This window comes from Erpetoichthys calabaricus, chromosome 3 (assembly GCF_900747795.2).
Source record: "Erpetoichthys calabaricus chromosome 3, fErpCal1.3, whole genome shotgun sequence".
Lineage (NCBI taxonomy): Eukaryota > Metazoa > Chordata > Cladistia > Polypteriformes > Polypteridae > Erpetoichthys > Erpetoichthys calabaricus.
In genome coordinates this window covers 10,944,026-10,960,362 of record NC_041396.2, presented here as the reverse complement: position 1 = coordinate 10,960,362, position 16,337 = coordinate 10,944,026, and the positions used below count along the sequence as shown (strand labels likewise).

The following is a 16,337-nucleotide window of genomic DNA, read 5'->3' as shown; positions in this document are numbered from 1 at the left end:
TCATTACCATTCTTGAATAAAAGTGTACTTGTTTTGTTATTCCTTTGGTGAAAGTGTTTATTTGATATTTGGACTTTAGTCTTCACACATTACACACTTCATGTCAAAATTTTGTCATTAGTACTATAACATGAAAAAAGTTTCTTGCCTCACTTTTCCTGTCATCATTCTACATTTACCCAGATTGTTGTAGACACGGAACACACATGAAATATATGTATTGCAAATAAAGAGATATTATTTACCCAGTACAACTCCAGGCACCTCACACACACGCAAACAGACTTCACTTCTGAGAATTTTGCGTCTAACTTGACTTCAGCTGCTTCGGTGGGAGATGAGATAGCAGGCTGCTTGTGCTGATTGACACATTTGCAAAACAAAGACACTGATGAAGGGTTGTGAAGGAATTTAAGGTGGCCCAGCATTACGAATATTTTTGCAGGCTCCAGGGATTCTTGTGTTGATCACATCTGAAGTGCCGATTTGAAATTCTAAACTATGTAGCAGACAGGAAAATTTAGAAAAAATGTGTCTTTGTCGGGCGGCATGGTGGCACTGCTGCCTGGCAGTTAGGAGACCTGGGTTCGCTTCTCGGGTCCTCCCTGCGTGGAGTTTGCATGTTCTCCCCGTGTCTGCGTGGGTTTCCTCCCACAGTCCAAAGACATGCAGGTTAGGTGCATTGCCGATTCTGAAATTGGCCCTAGTGTGTGTGCTTGGTGTGTGTGTGTGTGTGTGTGTCCTGTGGTGGGTCGGTGCTCTGCCCAGGATTTGTTCCTGCCTTGCACCCTGTGTTGGCTGGGATTGGCTCCAGCAGACCCCCCATGACCCTGTGTTCGGATTCAGTGGGTTGGAAAATGGATGGATGGATATGTCTTTGTCCCAAACATTACGGAGGACACTATTTTTCCATTTTTTGAATGTTAAAAGTGTGGTTCTTACCATTCGGAGACACTTGTAGCCATGGAAGCCGTCTACGCAGATACACTGGAACAAGCCGGGGCCATCTGGTTGGCATAAGGAGTTTTCTGGACAAAGCCGAGCTGTAATGAGATTACTGTTTAGCATCAAAGAAGCACAAAATCTGTAGGACAAAACCAATTAGCCAATGAATAGGCTGGAGTTAAGTGTGACCAATAAATGAGGAGGAGGCGGGTCTACAATTCAAACGCTCGTTCACGTCTGAGTGTGTTGTATTTTGTGGAAGTGGATTATGTAAAAATATTTTAGTAAAATACCTGTTTATGACAATGTGCGCATACAACTGGATGACTTGACATGTGGATTATGCGACAAGAGTAACGTTAAGATTTTTTTTTTTTCATGGAAGCTTTGATATCGTTTGTGGTTGTCTATCACTGGTCACCACAGACAACAATTGTGTCAGATGATCATCTCTGACCTGCATCAAACTAGGAGATTAAACATTTTTTCTTGGCCACTGCTGCAAACTACATGAGGTAAGTAGCATACAAAAAATAAAAGAATCATTTTTGGGCGGAGTAGTCCTTTAAATTAGATTTTATAAACTTTATTAACCCCAGTACGGAAAATCAAAATTTAACGAGTCTTCTGAAACAGGTAGCATTTGCACTGTGGTAATAAAAACAATATAAATGAACTCTTGGGCGGCACGGTGGTGCAGTGGTAGTGCTGCTGCCTCGCAGTAAGGAGACCCGTCTGGGTTCCCTTTCCAGGTCCTCCCTGCGTGGAGTTTGCATGTTCTCCCCGTGTCTGCATGGGTTTCCTCCCACAGTCCAAAGACATGCAGGTTAGGTGCACTGGCAATCCTAATCTGTCCCTAGTGTGTGTGTGTGTGTGCCCTGCGGAGGGCAGGCGCCCTGCCCGGGGTTTGTTCCTGCCTTGAGCCCTGTGCGCCCTGGTATTTGGCTCCAGCAGACCCCCATGACCCTGTGTTAGGATATAGCGGGTTAGAAAATGACTGACTGAACTCTTTTTATGTACACATGTACAGGAAAAGCATTTCGTGAGGAACAACCTGTGTATCCATGAAAAAGCCTTTGGCCTTACGCTGTGTTCCATTTGAACAGGGAAGTCAGAATTTCGAAGTTCCAAGTTGGACGTTTCAATGGAATCTCCCCCACAAGTCGGATTTCCTACTCAGAAAGTCGGGAGAGCTTCTCCACCCCCAACCTCAAAATTCAAGATGGCTGCACCGCGCATCAACGATAGTGAAAGCAGTAGTGTTCATTTGTGTCTCATTAAATCAGTCATACACCCGGTACTGTCAGACTTCTACTTGGGGAAACGTTGCTACGTTGTTTGGATGCACATAATACCACGTAATGCGTTCTCATCAACTTGTTCAGTATGTATTCCAAAAAAGTGGAAGCTCAACAAAGGTTTTCCTTGAGACGTCAAGATTGGTGTTCCCAATGGGCCTAATGAAGGTACTGTTTTTACTCGTGTACCACGCGCCCTCGTGTAAGACGCGCACCCTAATTTTTACAAAGAAAATCGAGTAATCGTAATCGCTACTATCCATGATGAATGACGACGCCAAACTGAATCAAGAGCGAGAGAGAGAGTGTATGACGTGCACCTGATTTTCTAATGCTAATTTTCAGGAAAAACTGCGCGTGTGGTACACGCATAAATACGGTAATTCCATGCCAGGCCAGGAGGTGGTGGGGTGCAGCAAACCTTCCTCTGTTATTTCTGCAGACCAAATACGGGACATTTGGCCCGATTCAGCCATGAAGACATCACTTCTGGTTCCGGGCCCCAAGTAAGATGTCACTTCCAGTTCTGACCTAAAGGATGTCACTTCCTTCCTTTACTAAGACAGTTCAATTTTGGACTCCAAACAATGCACATCAGTGCTATTTTTCAAGCCCTTTTGCAGCCAGGGAAATTATACGGGTGGCTGCCCCAAACCTTTGAGTGTGTCGAGTCTGTTCATTTCACAGCAGTCAACTCAGGCGTGGAGCCACTCCCAGCCTCGATATCGGAGGTGAACGAACACCAAGTTTCTTGGAAAGGCCGTGATATATTTTAACCCTTTAATGTAACAAAACTGTCACTTAGGAGGTATCAATCCTTTAGAGTGTAAATGTTTATTCAAAGATTCGCTCTCACAACCTGAGGAACGTGACAGTAATTCTAACTGTCTGATGCACAATTTGTTTATCTGACCAAATTCCCATTCTGGTATAAAAATTTGGATGCAGGCGCAACTGTTCAAGAGTGCATTGTACTGCCGTCTTCCAGAATATTCTGATGAAAATATAAACTTGGTCCAATTTAGCGTCGTCCTTTACAAGGATCTCAAAGATCCCAAATTTAATGGAGATTTTACAGCACTCGTCCCTTCCGCTAACGCTGTAAATTTTAGTCTAACTTTTTATCCTCTACTCTGCACTTTTATTTTTTTTCTTTGTGTTTCTTTAAGTAATGTCAGTTTATTTCAAGAAGTTCCTTGCTACTTCTTATTCTTTCAGCTGCTCCTGTTAGGGGTTGCCACAGCGGATCATCTTCTTCCATATCTTTCTGTCCTCGTCATCTTGCTCTGTTACACTTATCACCTGCATGTCCACTCTCACCACATCCATAAACCTTCTCTTAGGCCTTCCTCTTTTCCTCTTCCCTGGCAGCTCCATCCTTAGCATCCTTCTCCCAATATACTCAGCATCTCTCCTCTGCACATGTCCAAACCAACACAATCTCGCCTTTCTGACTTTGTCTCCCAACCGTCCAACCTAAGCTGACCCTCTAATGTCCTCATTTCTAATCCTGTCCATCCTCGTCATCCCCAATGCAAATCTTAGCATCTTTAACTCTGCCACCTCCAGCTCTGTTTCCTGTGCCACCGTCTCCAGCCCATATAACATAGCTGGTCTCACTACTTGCCTGTAGACCTTCCCTTTCACTCTTGCTGTCACAAATCACTCCTGACACTCTTCTTCACCCATTCCACCCTGCCCGCACTCTCTTTTTCACTTCTCTTTCACAATCCCCATTACTCTGTACTGTTGATCCCAAGTATTTAAACTCATCCACCTTCGCCAACTCTACTCCCTTCATCCTCACCATTCCACTGACCTACTCTCATTCACACACATGTATTCTGTCTTGGTGGTCCTACTGACCTTCACTCCTCTCCTCTCATATCTCCACCTCTCCAGGGTCTCCTCAACCTGCTCCCTACTCTCACTACAGATCACAATGTCATCAGCAAACATCACAGTCCACGGGGACACCTTCCTAGGTGATACAATGATATGCTACGAAATAATTTCACCAACTGTTTTCTTATAACGTTAACAACATGTTTTCTATTTCCAACCCTTAACAATTGAAGCAGATAGAAGAAGAAAAAAGAAGACACCCATACCCGGCTCTCCAGTGCTATTGCAGGCACTTTTTTGCCCCTTGCATATTCTTATGCTGTTAGACACTTCTGTGATCTCCCAAGATTCATTTCCACCCGGGCATTCAAGTATTGGAGGTAAAACTCTGGAGACAAAAGAAAAATAAAACTTTTACAAGTTAGGACCTGCATTATACAGAAAGTAGCATCTCGGCATTAAATGACTGATCTGAACGTTGACAATAAAGAACCGGACCCAGAACTTTTCAAGAGTTCACAGTAGAGAGATGTGCTGTGGTCTGGAGTGTTGGGAGGCCAAGAAAATGTAGTGGACCAATGGACCAACATAGTTGCCAATGAATGAGGATAATAATCTACAGTATATATATAAAATCCCTATGTGCGTCCAGGTGTCCGTTTGTGGGTGTCTTCTGGTGAAGTGCGCATGCGCGGGGCACGGTGCTATGCGCGATATTACTATCAGAGAAAGTTAGAGGCGTTTTACGGAAATACAAACCAGTATTACTGCGAGAGGAAATTAAAGGTACACAATACAGTGACGCATATTACAGCCACATACAAGCCAGTATTACTGTCAGAGGAGATTAAAGGCATATTACCAACTCGCACGCCTGTATTACCGCCAGAGAAAATTAAAGGTATATTATGGACGTATATTACGGACGTACAAGACAGCGGACATACAAGACGGTATCCTTCAATAAGGGCGTGCACAGGCATCCTTCAATAAGGGCGCGCACAAAAAGGCGAGCCTCAAAAGGATGACCTCAATTGGGCGCAGCGAATAAAGGCGCGCGTAAATAAAGATCTGCACCTGTTGCTCTTCACATATTCCAGAGCCATTTGAACTAAATTATCTACGCGCCCTTATTGAATAGAGCCGTACAAGACAGTATTACTGTCACAGAAAATTAAAGACACACGATACACAGTGGCAGCCCACGAAGAACGGTCAGCTCAGCAAGTAAACATCAACAAAAGAAAGGCTGAAAGAAAGAAAAATACGACCAACAAAAAGAATGAGGTCAAAGTCCCTTGCCATTTAATATAGACTGTTCCTACTAATGTTTATGCACTACTGTTCTAGCACCCGTTATTGTAACGGGCTAAATGACTAGTAAGAATAATAAATTACATTCATATAGTGGTTTTCTCTCGCTACTCAAAACACTTTACATAGCCACTGGTTTTGGTTAAAGTGGTTCCCCTCTGTCTGAGATCCACCTATCCAGAGCCACACATCCAGACAGTGTGCTAGAAGGCTAATAACAGGGGACCACAACTCTGGTCCTGGAGGGCCGCAATTGATGCAGATTTTCATTCTAACCCTTTTCTTAATTAGTGGCCTGTTTTTATTGCTAATTTACTTCCTCTTAATCTTCTTTTGGTTAAACTGAAAATTCATCCCTTGTAGCCCTGGAATCAGCCGAGTCGCTCTTCTCTGGACCTTTTCTTGTGCTGCTATGTCATTTTTGTAGCCTGGAGACCAAAACTGCACACAGTACTCCAGATGAGGGCTCACCAGTGTGTTATAAAGACTGAGAAGAACCTCCTGTGACTTGTACTCCACACATCAAGGCGCTATATGACCTGACATTCTGTTAGCGTTCTTAATGGCTTCTGAACACTGTCTGGCAGTTGATTGTGACGAGTCCACTACAACTCCTAAGTCCTTCTTGATGAAGTCATTTTAAAGTCACAGACATGATCCACTGGACTAATTCTATTCATAATTTTGCACACTTTAGTCAGGTCTCCTCTTAATCTTTTTCTTAAACTGTAAAGGCTCAGCTCTTTTCATCTTTCCTCATAACTCATCCCCTGTGGGCCGGCGCCCTGCCCGGGATTTATTCCTTCCTTGTGCCCCGTGTTGGCTGGGATTGGCTCCAGCAGACCCCCGTGACCCTGTGTTAGGATATAGCGGGTTGGATAATGACTGACTGACTGACTAAATAATAACAATTGCTTATATTTACTTGCCGTTTTTCTCACTACTTAAGACACTTTGCAGTCTCACACTGGACGCAAACCCAGTGTCTTTTTATTGCGAGGCAGCAGCCCTACAACTGCGTCAGCTCCATCACAAAGTGCATTTGACAGAATAAAAAATAAAAAGCTATCAACGCTTTTGAAGCTGTCGGTGCACAAACCCATAACAAGTGATAACAGCAATTAACACACATGAATATGTCGTCTATGGCACACGGAGGGTACACAGGTTCGTTTTAAATCGCCACGTGTGCTGATATTGTGATGTGTCTCACTACTGCGTTGCAGTCTTGGGGGGGGGGAAGCACTTTGTGGGGGATCAGGACATCTCCATAGAGAGAGCCGAGTGATCAGGATGAGGGGGGAACAAATGGGGGGGAAAAAAAAGAGCAGGAAGAGACTCCCCCAGAGAAGCGGCTCCTTCGGCAGGTCGTCACAGTATCATAGACACAACACCGCACTGCATTGTGGATTGAATGTTGCTAGGCTACGCAGAGTATTGCATTTATGGGCTGTACTACTGTAGGAATTTCAGAATGTGTAAAATGCACTTTTCTCCAAGTTTCTGGCAGGATCACGGGCTGGGCCAATCGGAGGTTGCTTCTGGGCCGCATGTGGCCCGCAGACTGCCATTTGAAGAGGCCGGCCTTGCAGGATTCCAGTTTTCTCTGGATTTGTGTTCTGTGTCCTGTGACTGGCGTGTTCTTTCGTTTGGTTTAGAAGTCGTCGTCTGAGGGCTGAGTAAGTGATATCAACTTGTCCATTGCCTTCTACAAATTTTGCTTTTTTTATTTTTGTGTTTTAATAAATAAGATAAACTCTTTGAATATGAATTTGGCCTAGATTCTTGCATTCTTTTGGTCTCAAAGGTTCAGGTGGAGGGATTGTCAACTTAGGGGGTTTCAATGAAGGGTTAAGCACGGTTACGGATATTAAATAAAGGGTCCAGGAGTGAATGGCCTTTGACAGGTGAATCAAACCGACCAAAGCCACAACACCAGGTGCTAGGACCGGAGATCTGGAACTGCAGGGAGCAACTTAAGGGCCCTGCAAAATTCTCAGCCTTCGGCCAGGGAAACAGATGGGTAACCTGGGTGTCCCTCCAGGCCTAGATCTATAGTAGACCCTCCGAGTTAGTGGGAGTGTGACTGCGTGTGTGTCTGGTGATGGACTGGCATCCTGCTCGGGCCTTGCTTCTTGCCATGCATCTGACTCTGTGAGATCTCACCTCTGGTAACTCTCTTCTAGAATAAGCAGACGTGGACAATGAATGAATGAACAACAAACCTTGTTCTCCAGGGGGGTATTTTTCGTACGTGGATTAGTCGTTTAGCCGGATGTAATTGTTGACGATTTGGCCTGATCCTGATCTGTCGGTTTTTCAAAACTCTTGCTGGAAGTGTTGTCATAGCAACACATCCTAATCCTCAAACCTGCTCGGAGCAGTTTGTTCTACGTAAACAAGGATTAGTTTACACACTTAATCAGTGACAGTGCGTGGAAGTCATCCAGTCATGGCTTCGCTGTTCATGAATGAGCGACCAATTGATATTGGTGCGCAAATTATAAGAAGAGAATTTCATATAGAGAGGGTTTTGCGCGATCGGCAAGATCCTTTATTGCTCCCGGAGGAAAATCTTTTCGAAAGATACCGCTTTAGCCGAGGGGGAATATTGTACCTCTAAGATTTATTAGCACCTTATATTCGAAGTCAAACTCGGCGAAGTCGGGCTCTCACAACCACACAGACAGTAGTCATTGCTTTGAGATTTTTTACAAGCGGCACTTTTTTTATATACTGTAGGCGATGCGGAAAATCTAACTAAAAGTGCAGTTTGCCAGGCAATTCGTAAAGTTTGTTTGGCTCTGAAATATTTCTTTTGGGTTTTCATTGTGTTTCCTGGACACCTGCATGTGCAGACAATAAAAGAGGCGTTTCATGCCATTGCAGGTAGGTAATACACAGGCTAAAACACCCAGAGTTCCATGAAGAATCTGACAATCAGCCTAACATTCTCATTACCAGGATTTCCAGGATGTGATTGGGGCACATGGGACTGATCACAGTGGAGTTTGATCAAACATTATTTGGAAAATTTACCTCTCCTCCTGATGAATAATCAGACACAGTGTCTTCATCAAATATTTGACCTTCGTCAATATCTCATTGGTCAGACACAGGTTCAAGAGATATGACATTCCCTGCAACTGACCCAACAAAAAAAGAGGGCTATATGGAACATACCTATGGCACACAAGGAGGACAAATATATGCAATGACCATCCTTTACCTGAAATGAAGTGACCACTGCATCCTGCCACTGGTTCTGAGGAGGAGCTTCCCCCTGGAATGCCCTCAGAAACAGGACGATGGGCATTTTGCTGGAGAGCCAACTCGTCTGCAGGGGTTAGGTCTGGACCGCGTGGACCTCCACCTGTTTTTTGCTTGTCTGCCTTCTTATTAGCTTTAAAATTAATGTTTTTTATATTATATATGATTATTTATGTCAACAATTCTTTAAATAGTTATATACCAATATTTACCAGTTTGAAGTATATTCTTGTACTTCACTTTAACCTGTTCCCATGTTCTCACGTTTGATCTGGAATTATGACATATTAAATAATAATTAATCTGACACATAGGAAATGAAACGCTGCATTCAGTAAGTACAATGCACATAGCGTTTAATTTGTCGGCCACTTTTTGCCAGCTGCCTTTTCTGGTCTGGGCTGCTTTTGCAGTGTTACCCCTTGTGCATATTAAATCTTGAAATTCTTCATGTCCTTCGAATAAAAGGTCTTGCGCTGCGTGTGTGGAAAAAAAAAAATGCGCCCGTTCTTTCGTCATTTTGTTACAGCCTATCAAAGATTTGCTGATCATGTTTTCTAGACTCAATATATATGGGCTTTTCACACAGCGCGGGCGCGCGCATTCATCTCGTATGATTAGATCCAGCTCGACTAATCTAATACATGGCTGTGTTTGAAAAACTGACTATCCCGGATGAGTGTCACCGGCATTAACTTATCCAAGATGAGGCATCTGATGTCGGATGATTTAAGCGACGTACGAAAAATACCCCCCAGATGTATCTCTATGTAAATATTTACCATTGGATTTGACTCTCAGCAAGGTTTTGCTATTATTTAGATATTTTACTATATTTGTAGTTCTGTGCAGTGCTCTGAACCCATATATAAATGCAGTGATTTCTGTTTGTGAGACCTTAAGGCCAATAGTGGGTCAGCAAGCTAAAAAACTAAAAAGATGCTGGTGTTTTCTTTTTTTCTTTTTCTTCCTTTACTCAAAACCCCCATGACATCCTCTTTGCACCTCCTTACCCAAACCAACCAGGAAAAGAGGCAATTTCAGTCGTTACTTACAGAAAGAACATACTGGTGAAGCCATGAAATGTCAACTTTGACACATTCTGGAGAGGGTTTTCTGAGAGGTCTCTAGAAGGAGCAAAAAAAAAAAAAAATACAGTCATGTTACACTCACGCCATGCAGCACTGATAAAGCTGCGAGTCCATTTTACAACAACAGCCATGACAGGAAGAAAGAAAAAAAACAAAAAAACAAGCACACGCACTGCTGGCCGACCTCACATCACTTCTTGACATTTAAAGAGAGGCACGGGAAACTTTTTTTTTTTTTTTTTTTTTTTTACTCTTTTCCTGTTGCAAAAGCTCATTTAAATGACTGGAATACAATAAACATAACTATTGAAAACTGTGAAAAATGTTTGAACCATTGGTTGCATGTGTGTGCGAGTACTTGAGCACAAACACAGAGAGAAAAGCCAGCTTGAGGCTCTTGGAAAACACGAATGTTTGGGGTCATTCAGAAGCCGGACTTTGGTAAAATTCCATCAGGGTTGTTTTCAGCTCTCTCACAATTCCCCCCCCAAAAAAACTCCACTGTTCTCCTTTTGAGGTTTCAAGTTTGATGTCTGGTTTGGTCACTTTCTGGACATTCTTCTTAGATCTACTTGGTATTTTGGCAAGTGAAACCGACCCATAGTACAGACAGAAATCCAGAGCTCAGTGATTTGTGTTTAGGGCCATAAGTAGGCTTCCAAATTGTTTTTGTTAAAATCAATTAGACTTTGCTATTCAAATATGATAGACAGACAGATAGATATGAAAGGCACTATATAATAGATACTAAAAATAGATAGATAGATAGATAGATAGATAGATAGATAGATAGATAGATAGATAGATAGATAGATAGATAGATAGATAGATAGATAGATAGATGGATGGCTGGGACCCATGCCCAGCCGGGACGCCCCTTTGTCACTGGATCCAGGGGAGCAGCCATGGGAGCCACGCTATGTCCCTCGGAACCTTTGTTGACAGCCCCCTGGGTTGCGTCGGGGCCACTTTTGTGGAATACCGGAGCTCATCTTGGTTGGGCTCATAAATGTCATTAATTCTAATCCCAACTTTGAAGAGCCTTGTCACCCACAATTAGTCTCCATCTTACGTGGTTGCTGGCTTGATAACATAACACCTAAAACAATGAGGTGTAATTAAAAATACTCAGGACACCTTTATTAAAAATCGACGACTTCTCCTCAGGATGGTGGTGTACAGAATTGAGCAGCTAGTCTTCATGGTGAGTTAACGGAATGTTACTTCCAGCAAGATGAGGCAATGTGTCACACATTGACAAGGAGCACGGCAGAAATTTGGCAACAGGGTCATTTCAAAGGGGCTTTGGCCAACATGGTGGCCGGATCTGACACCACCAGACTTCTTCCTTTGGGGTATGCTCAGAGTAAAAGTCTATCGGAACAAGCCTCGCATTGTGGAAAGATTTGAAGGAAAACATCCAACGTGAAATTACTGCTATTCCCCCGGAGACGCTTACCGAGGGTCAGCTCAGGGGTTGGACGATTTGGAGACGAAGTCAAAGAGGTGAAATTGCGTTGGTTTGGACATGTGCAGAGGAGAGATGCTGAGTATATTGGGAGAAGGATGCTAAGGATAGAGCTGCCAGGGAAGAGGAAAAAAGGAAGGCCTAAGAGAAGGTTTATGGATGTGGTGAGAGAGGACATGCAGGTGTGGGTGTAACAGAACAAGATGATGAGGACAGGAAGAGATGATCCTCTGTGGTGACCCCTAACGGGAGCAGCCGAAAAAAGAAAAAGTACTCATTTAAATTAACAGGCTACCTCAGGGATTGTGCAATGTTAAACAGTTCAGTGCCACAACTAGCCTTTGGATCCCAGGTGACACTGAATTATACAAAATTGTGTTCATATGCAGAACCAAATAAAACGCTGCTGGTAAAACAAAGACAGCACTGCAACTGCAACTCCAACTCACACAACTTCTGCGGTGTAGGCCTCATGCAGATCGTCAACTTCCGCCAGCGAGCAGTTCTTCAAGTCTAACCTGTGGAAAAGAAATGGAACGGAGTGAACAACACAGGAAATGAACTGCATTGTCGGACTATACTGGGGGAGCTATGAAATTAGAAATGAGGCCAAGTTTTTCCACCTTTCAGTCAGACTATTTGGGACACGTCCAACCTTTCATCATTTCTTGTAAATGGTGAACATGACATGACACAGAGTGAAGTGTACTGTAATAATACTGTAAATAATAATTCATTACATTAACATATAATGCTTTTTCTGACAACTTAAAGCCCTATCATACAGAGAGGGCCCAGAACACAAACCCACGATTTCCTTACTGTGAGGCACAACTATCACTGTGCCATCTGTGGAAACACCAAACTGAAACTATCTGGTGATGATGGAGTAGACATCACTCACCAAGGATGCATATTTTAGTAACCTCCTTGGTGTTAACCCCAAGACACTCTTGAATTGAGAATTCTATTTAAAAATTGTTAATCTCGAGTGTCTCTAAGCTATTAAGATCTAATGTATAGCAATAAGCCCGAAAAACGCTTGGGACAGTATTCTGCTGTTATCTTGTGGATGAAATAACATCACGCTGCAAAAACAGTCATGAATATTTCTAACATGTTTTGCCACTCTATGGTAACTCATCAGTATTCATGACTGGGGCAGAGCCTTCAACCAAAACACACAATGGCATGTAAATGAAACACTGTAATGCCAGTTTTAGAACAAACTGAAATGGAGCCAATAGTTGAATAAAGCAATAGTGATGACAATGTGAACTGCTCATTAGACGTTGACACAGATAGTGAAACTGATGCAAATCAAGGTTATTATAGTTAATGAAAACTGAAATCAAAACTGAAATTATTATTGAAAAAATCATTTTTGTAAACTGAAATAAAATAAAATTAATAAAACTGAAATGAAAAACTAAAACTAAACGAAACTGTTAAAGTAGCTGGAAACACTAACTAAAATAAAATAATAATTTACTTAAAATATTTTTAGTTTTTGTTTTTGAATGAATATTCTTGCCGTTAGTCTTTAACCCCTGTAACTTTTAACTCTAAAACAGAAAGTCATCCACCACGAGCCGCCCGCTTATATTCATTCAGTGAACGGCGGCTAGTGACGGAGGGTGGGTGTTCACACAGCATTTGCGGTGACAGAGCGAGCTGAATACGTAAAGCATGTGAAATAAAAAGCGATATGTTGTGTGCTGTAGATATTTTGAATAAAAAACCCTCAAACCTTAAATTTCATTACAAATTGGCCCATTCTCGGCAATAAAAGGAAAAGATAAAAAGTGCCAACAGTCAGCGAAGATTTGTTCAATACAAATGACATAGAAAATATTTTAAAAATTATAAAATTGTGTAAATTTTTTCATATTCAGTATCTGGTTTTGATTGTGCTTGTTTTTATCAGACAAAAACAAAAACAGATAGTAAAACGCATCATAACAATGACCTCCTTTCTTTTCAATCTCTCTTATCAAAGTTTGCTACTGACCTAACTTCTGCCAAATCTTCCTTCTACAGAACCAAGTTTGATAAATCCTTATCTAACCCTCGCAAACTTTTTGCCACTTTTTCTTCACTGCTTAAATCACCATCTTCTTCTGTCTCCCCAGCTCTCTCACCAGAGGACTTTGCTACATTCTTTGAGGATAAGGTTGCTACTATCTGTAGTTCCTTCCCTCAGACTGACATGCTGCCCACCCACTCTCAACCGACCTGTGCGACCCAGCTTCATCACTTCACTCCACTTTCTCACGAGGAAGTGTCTCAGATCCTGACGGCCAGCAACCCCACAACATGTTCACTCGACCCTATCCCCTCAGGTACATTTCAGCTCATCTCTCAGGATCTTCTCCCACACATCACACACATAGTTAATGGCTCCCTAACGACTGGCCATGTTCCCACTGCCTTTAAGTCTGCTGTTGTCACACCAATTCTTAAGAAACCTACTCTGGACTGCTCAGATATTAACCACTACAGACCAGTATCCCTGCTCTCTTTTCTTTCTAAAGTACTGGAACGAGCAGTTTATAACCAACTTAACTTGTTTTTATCTAATAACGCCCTTCTTGACCCTCACCAGTCTGGATTCAAAGCAGCTCATTCTACCGAGACTGCACTTCTTGCTGTCTCTGAAACCCTTCACACAGCCAGATCTACCAACCTGTCCTCAGTCCTCATACTTCTGGACCTATCTGCAGCCTTTGACACGGTCAACCATCAGATACTTCTGGAAAATCTCACTAGTCTTGGGATCGCAAGCATTGTCTGGCAATGGTTTGCTTCTTACCTTGCTGACCGGACATTCCAGGTTGCCTGGCAAGGCTCCCAGTCAGCTCCACGAAGACTGACCACTGGTGTTCCTCAGGGCTCTGTCCTAGGACCCCTTCTCTTCTCCTTATACACAGGTTCTCTTGGGAAGGTAATAGCTGGACATGAATTCTCTTACCACTGCTATGCGGATGACAGTCAACTCATTCTCTCCTTTCCACCCGATGACCAGCAGGTCTCAACCCGCATCTCAAACTGCCTTGCTGATATCTCCTCTTGGATGACTTCCCACCACCTCAAGTTGAATCCCAGCAAGACTGAACTCTTGTATATCAGAGGCAACTCATCTCCGAATCTTGACCTTGCAATCTCTCTTGACAACTCGGTTATCGTCCCCTCAAAAACGGCAAGAAGTCTTGGTGTCACTCTAGACGAAGAATTGTCTTTCTCTCCACACATCAGCAACCTCTCCAGGTCCTGCAGATATCTCCATTACAACATTAGGAGAATCCGCCCCTTTCTCACTACAGAGGCTACTCAGCTTCTCGTCCAGACCTTGGTCATCTCTAAGCTGGACTACTGCAACTCTCTGCTGTCTGGACTTTCACTAAAGGCAACACGACCACTTCAACTGATCCAGAATGCAGCTGCAAGACTCGTTTTTGATATTCCCAAATTCTCGCACACTACACCTCTGCTGCGGAACCTGCACTGGCTCCCTGTGGCTGCCCGCATCAGGTTCAAAACCCTAACACTTGCCTTTAAGGCCAAAACTGGAGCTGCACCACCTTACATATCAGCACTGGTCAAGCAGCGTGTCACTTCTCGCTGTCTCAGAACATCAAGCACTGCCCGTCTCGAACCACCCTTACTTAAAAGAAGAGGACGACATGCATCAAGACTCTTTGCAGTGTTGGCTCCTCAGTGGTGGAACGAACTTCCTCTTGCTGTACGAACAGCGGAGACCCTCACTGTCTTCAAACGTCGCCTGAAGACACACTTCTTTCAACAGCACTTGGACTAAAGTCCCCATACTTTTTTTTTCTACCCTTTTTTTTCAAAAAAAAAAAAAAAAAAATTTGTACTAACTTACTATTTTCTTCTAGCAGGGTTTTGTATACAACTTGGTCAGCGGTAACTTGTTTAATGACAGTAGATTTAATCCTAGCCTTAAAGACTGAAGAACAGTCGTAGACTACTAAGCACTGTTGTAAGTCGCTCTGGATAAGAGCGTCTGCTAAATGATGTAAATGTAAATGTAAATATGTAAATGTAAACCATGTAGTGTAGTAGGCATCCACTAACATTAAATTAGTATCCAAACCTGTTAAGTGTACAGTTCTGTCTCATTATGACACACAACTGAAATCCGTAGGAGCTCTTTAACCAGACCATAATTACTAAAACTGAAACTAACAGATATAAAAATAAAATAGAAATGTCTTTGTGAAAGAAAAACTAAACTAAAACTAAAAATATGTGATGAAGGAAAACTAAAACTAAAATGAATTTCCAGGTAAGGTCAGAAAAAATATAGACATAAAAACTAATATAAAGAGGCAAAACTATAATAACCTTGGGACACTGTATGGCCGGACGGCTGTGATATGCCTGTTGAATTGACTCAAGTGAAGATTCACCAATGGTGCAAGTTAGTGAATGGCAAAAAGGCAAACTGACAGCAATTAAGTGGAAGGACAAGAAAGACGGCAGCCTCCTGTTCACAGAGCAGCTTGTGTCAATGTTCGTATTTGGAGAAACGGGGAAGTCACGAAGTCTTCAGGTGTGGAAGCCTACAAAACCACAATAGGAGGCATTGATTATGCGGATCAGGCACTGACATTCTACACTTTAATGTGTAAGCAACGGAAAATATACAGAAACTAATATATTTATATATTATATATATTATAGTAAACCCCCACAAAGTCGTGGTTCGGGTCCGCGGACTCAGTTGTTCACAGATTTGTTCTTAGAACCTAACTATTAATTGTTAGCGGAAAGCGCAAATTTCCTCTGCAATTTTTTATGGCTTTTTTGGTGGCAATACTGTGCTGTAGAGAGAACAGGAAGCAACTGTTGAGGGAAACACGGTTTGGGGTGGTGAAAGTAGCCAATCCGAGAGCGTTATTCATTTCTCCTTGTTGCTGATTGACTGCTGCCCTGTGACGCGTCTCCAGCCGAGTGTCCTCATGTTTTCCATTTTGTTATTGTTTTGTTATTTTTAAATGCACACGATGTTGTTGAATCGCTCTGCACCTTCTAAGGCTTCTTAGAGACGGTTGAACTACTGGATTTGCTCCGGGAACTAAA

General features: G+C 42.7%; 2 protein-coding genes across 2 annotated transcripts in view; one reads left to right on the top strand and one right to left on the bottom strand.

Annotated features, from left to right (window-relative positions):
• The window catches only part of inka2 (inka box actin regulator 2), a 361,375-nt gene that overhangs the window by 130,781 nt on the left and 214,257 nt on the right, over positions 1–16,337 (top strand). The gene's annotated exons all lie outside the window — the stretch shown is intronic.
• Positions 1–16,337, bottom strand: part of atraid (all-trans retinoic acid-induced differentiation factor) — a 29,822-nt gene that overhangs the window by 4,702 nt on the left and 8,783 nt on the right. The window contains exons 3-6 of the mRNA XM_028796360.2: positions 11,681–11,749; positions 9,728–9,799; positions 4,355–4,476; positions 943–1,043 (exon numbers count right to left, since the gene is read on the bottom strand). Coding sequence (XP_028652193.1) covers positions 943–1,043; positions 4,355–4,476; positions 9,728–9,799; positions 11,681–11,749 — 364 coding nt within the window. The remainder of the gene's footprint in view (positions 1–942; positions 1,044–4,354; positions 4,477–9,727; positions 9,800–11,680; positions 11,750–16,337) is intronic.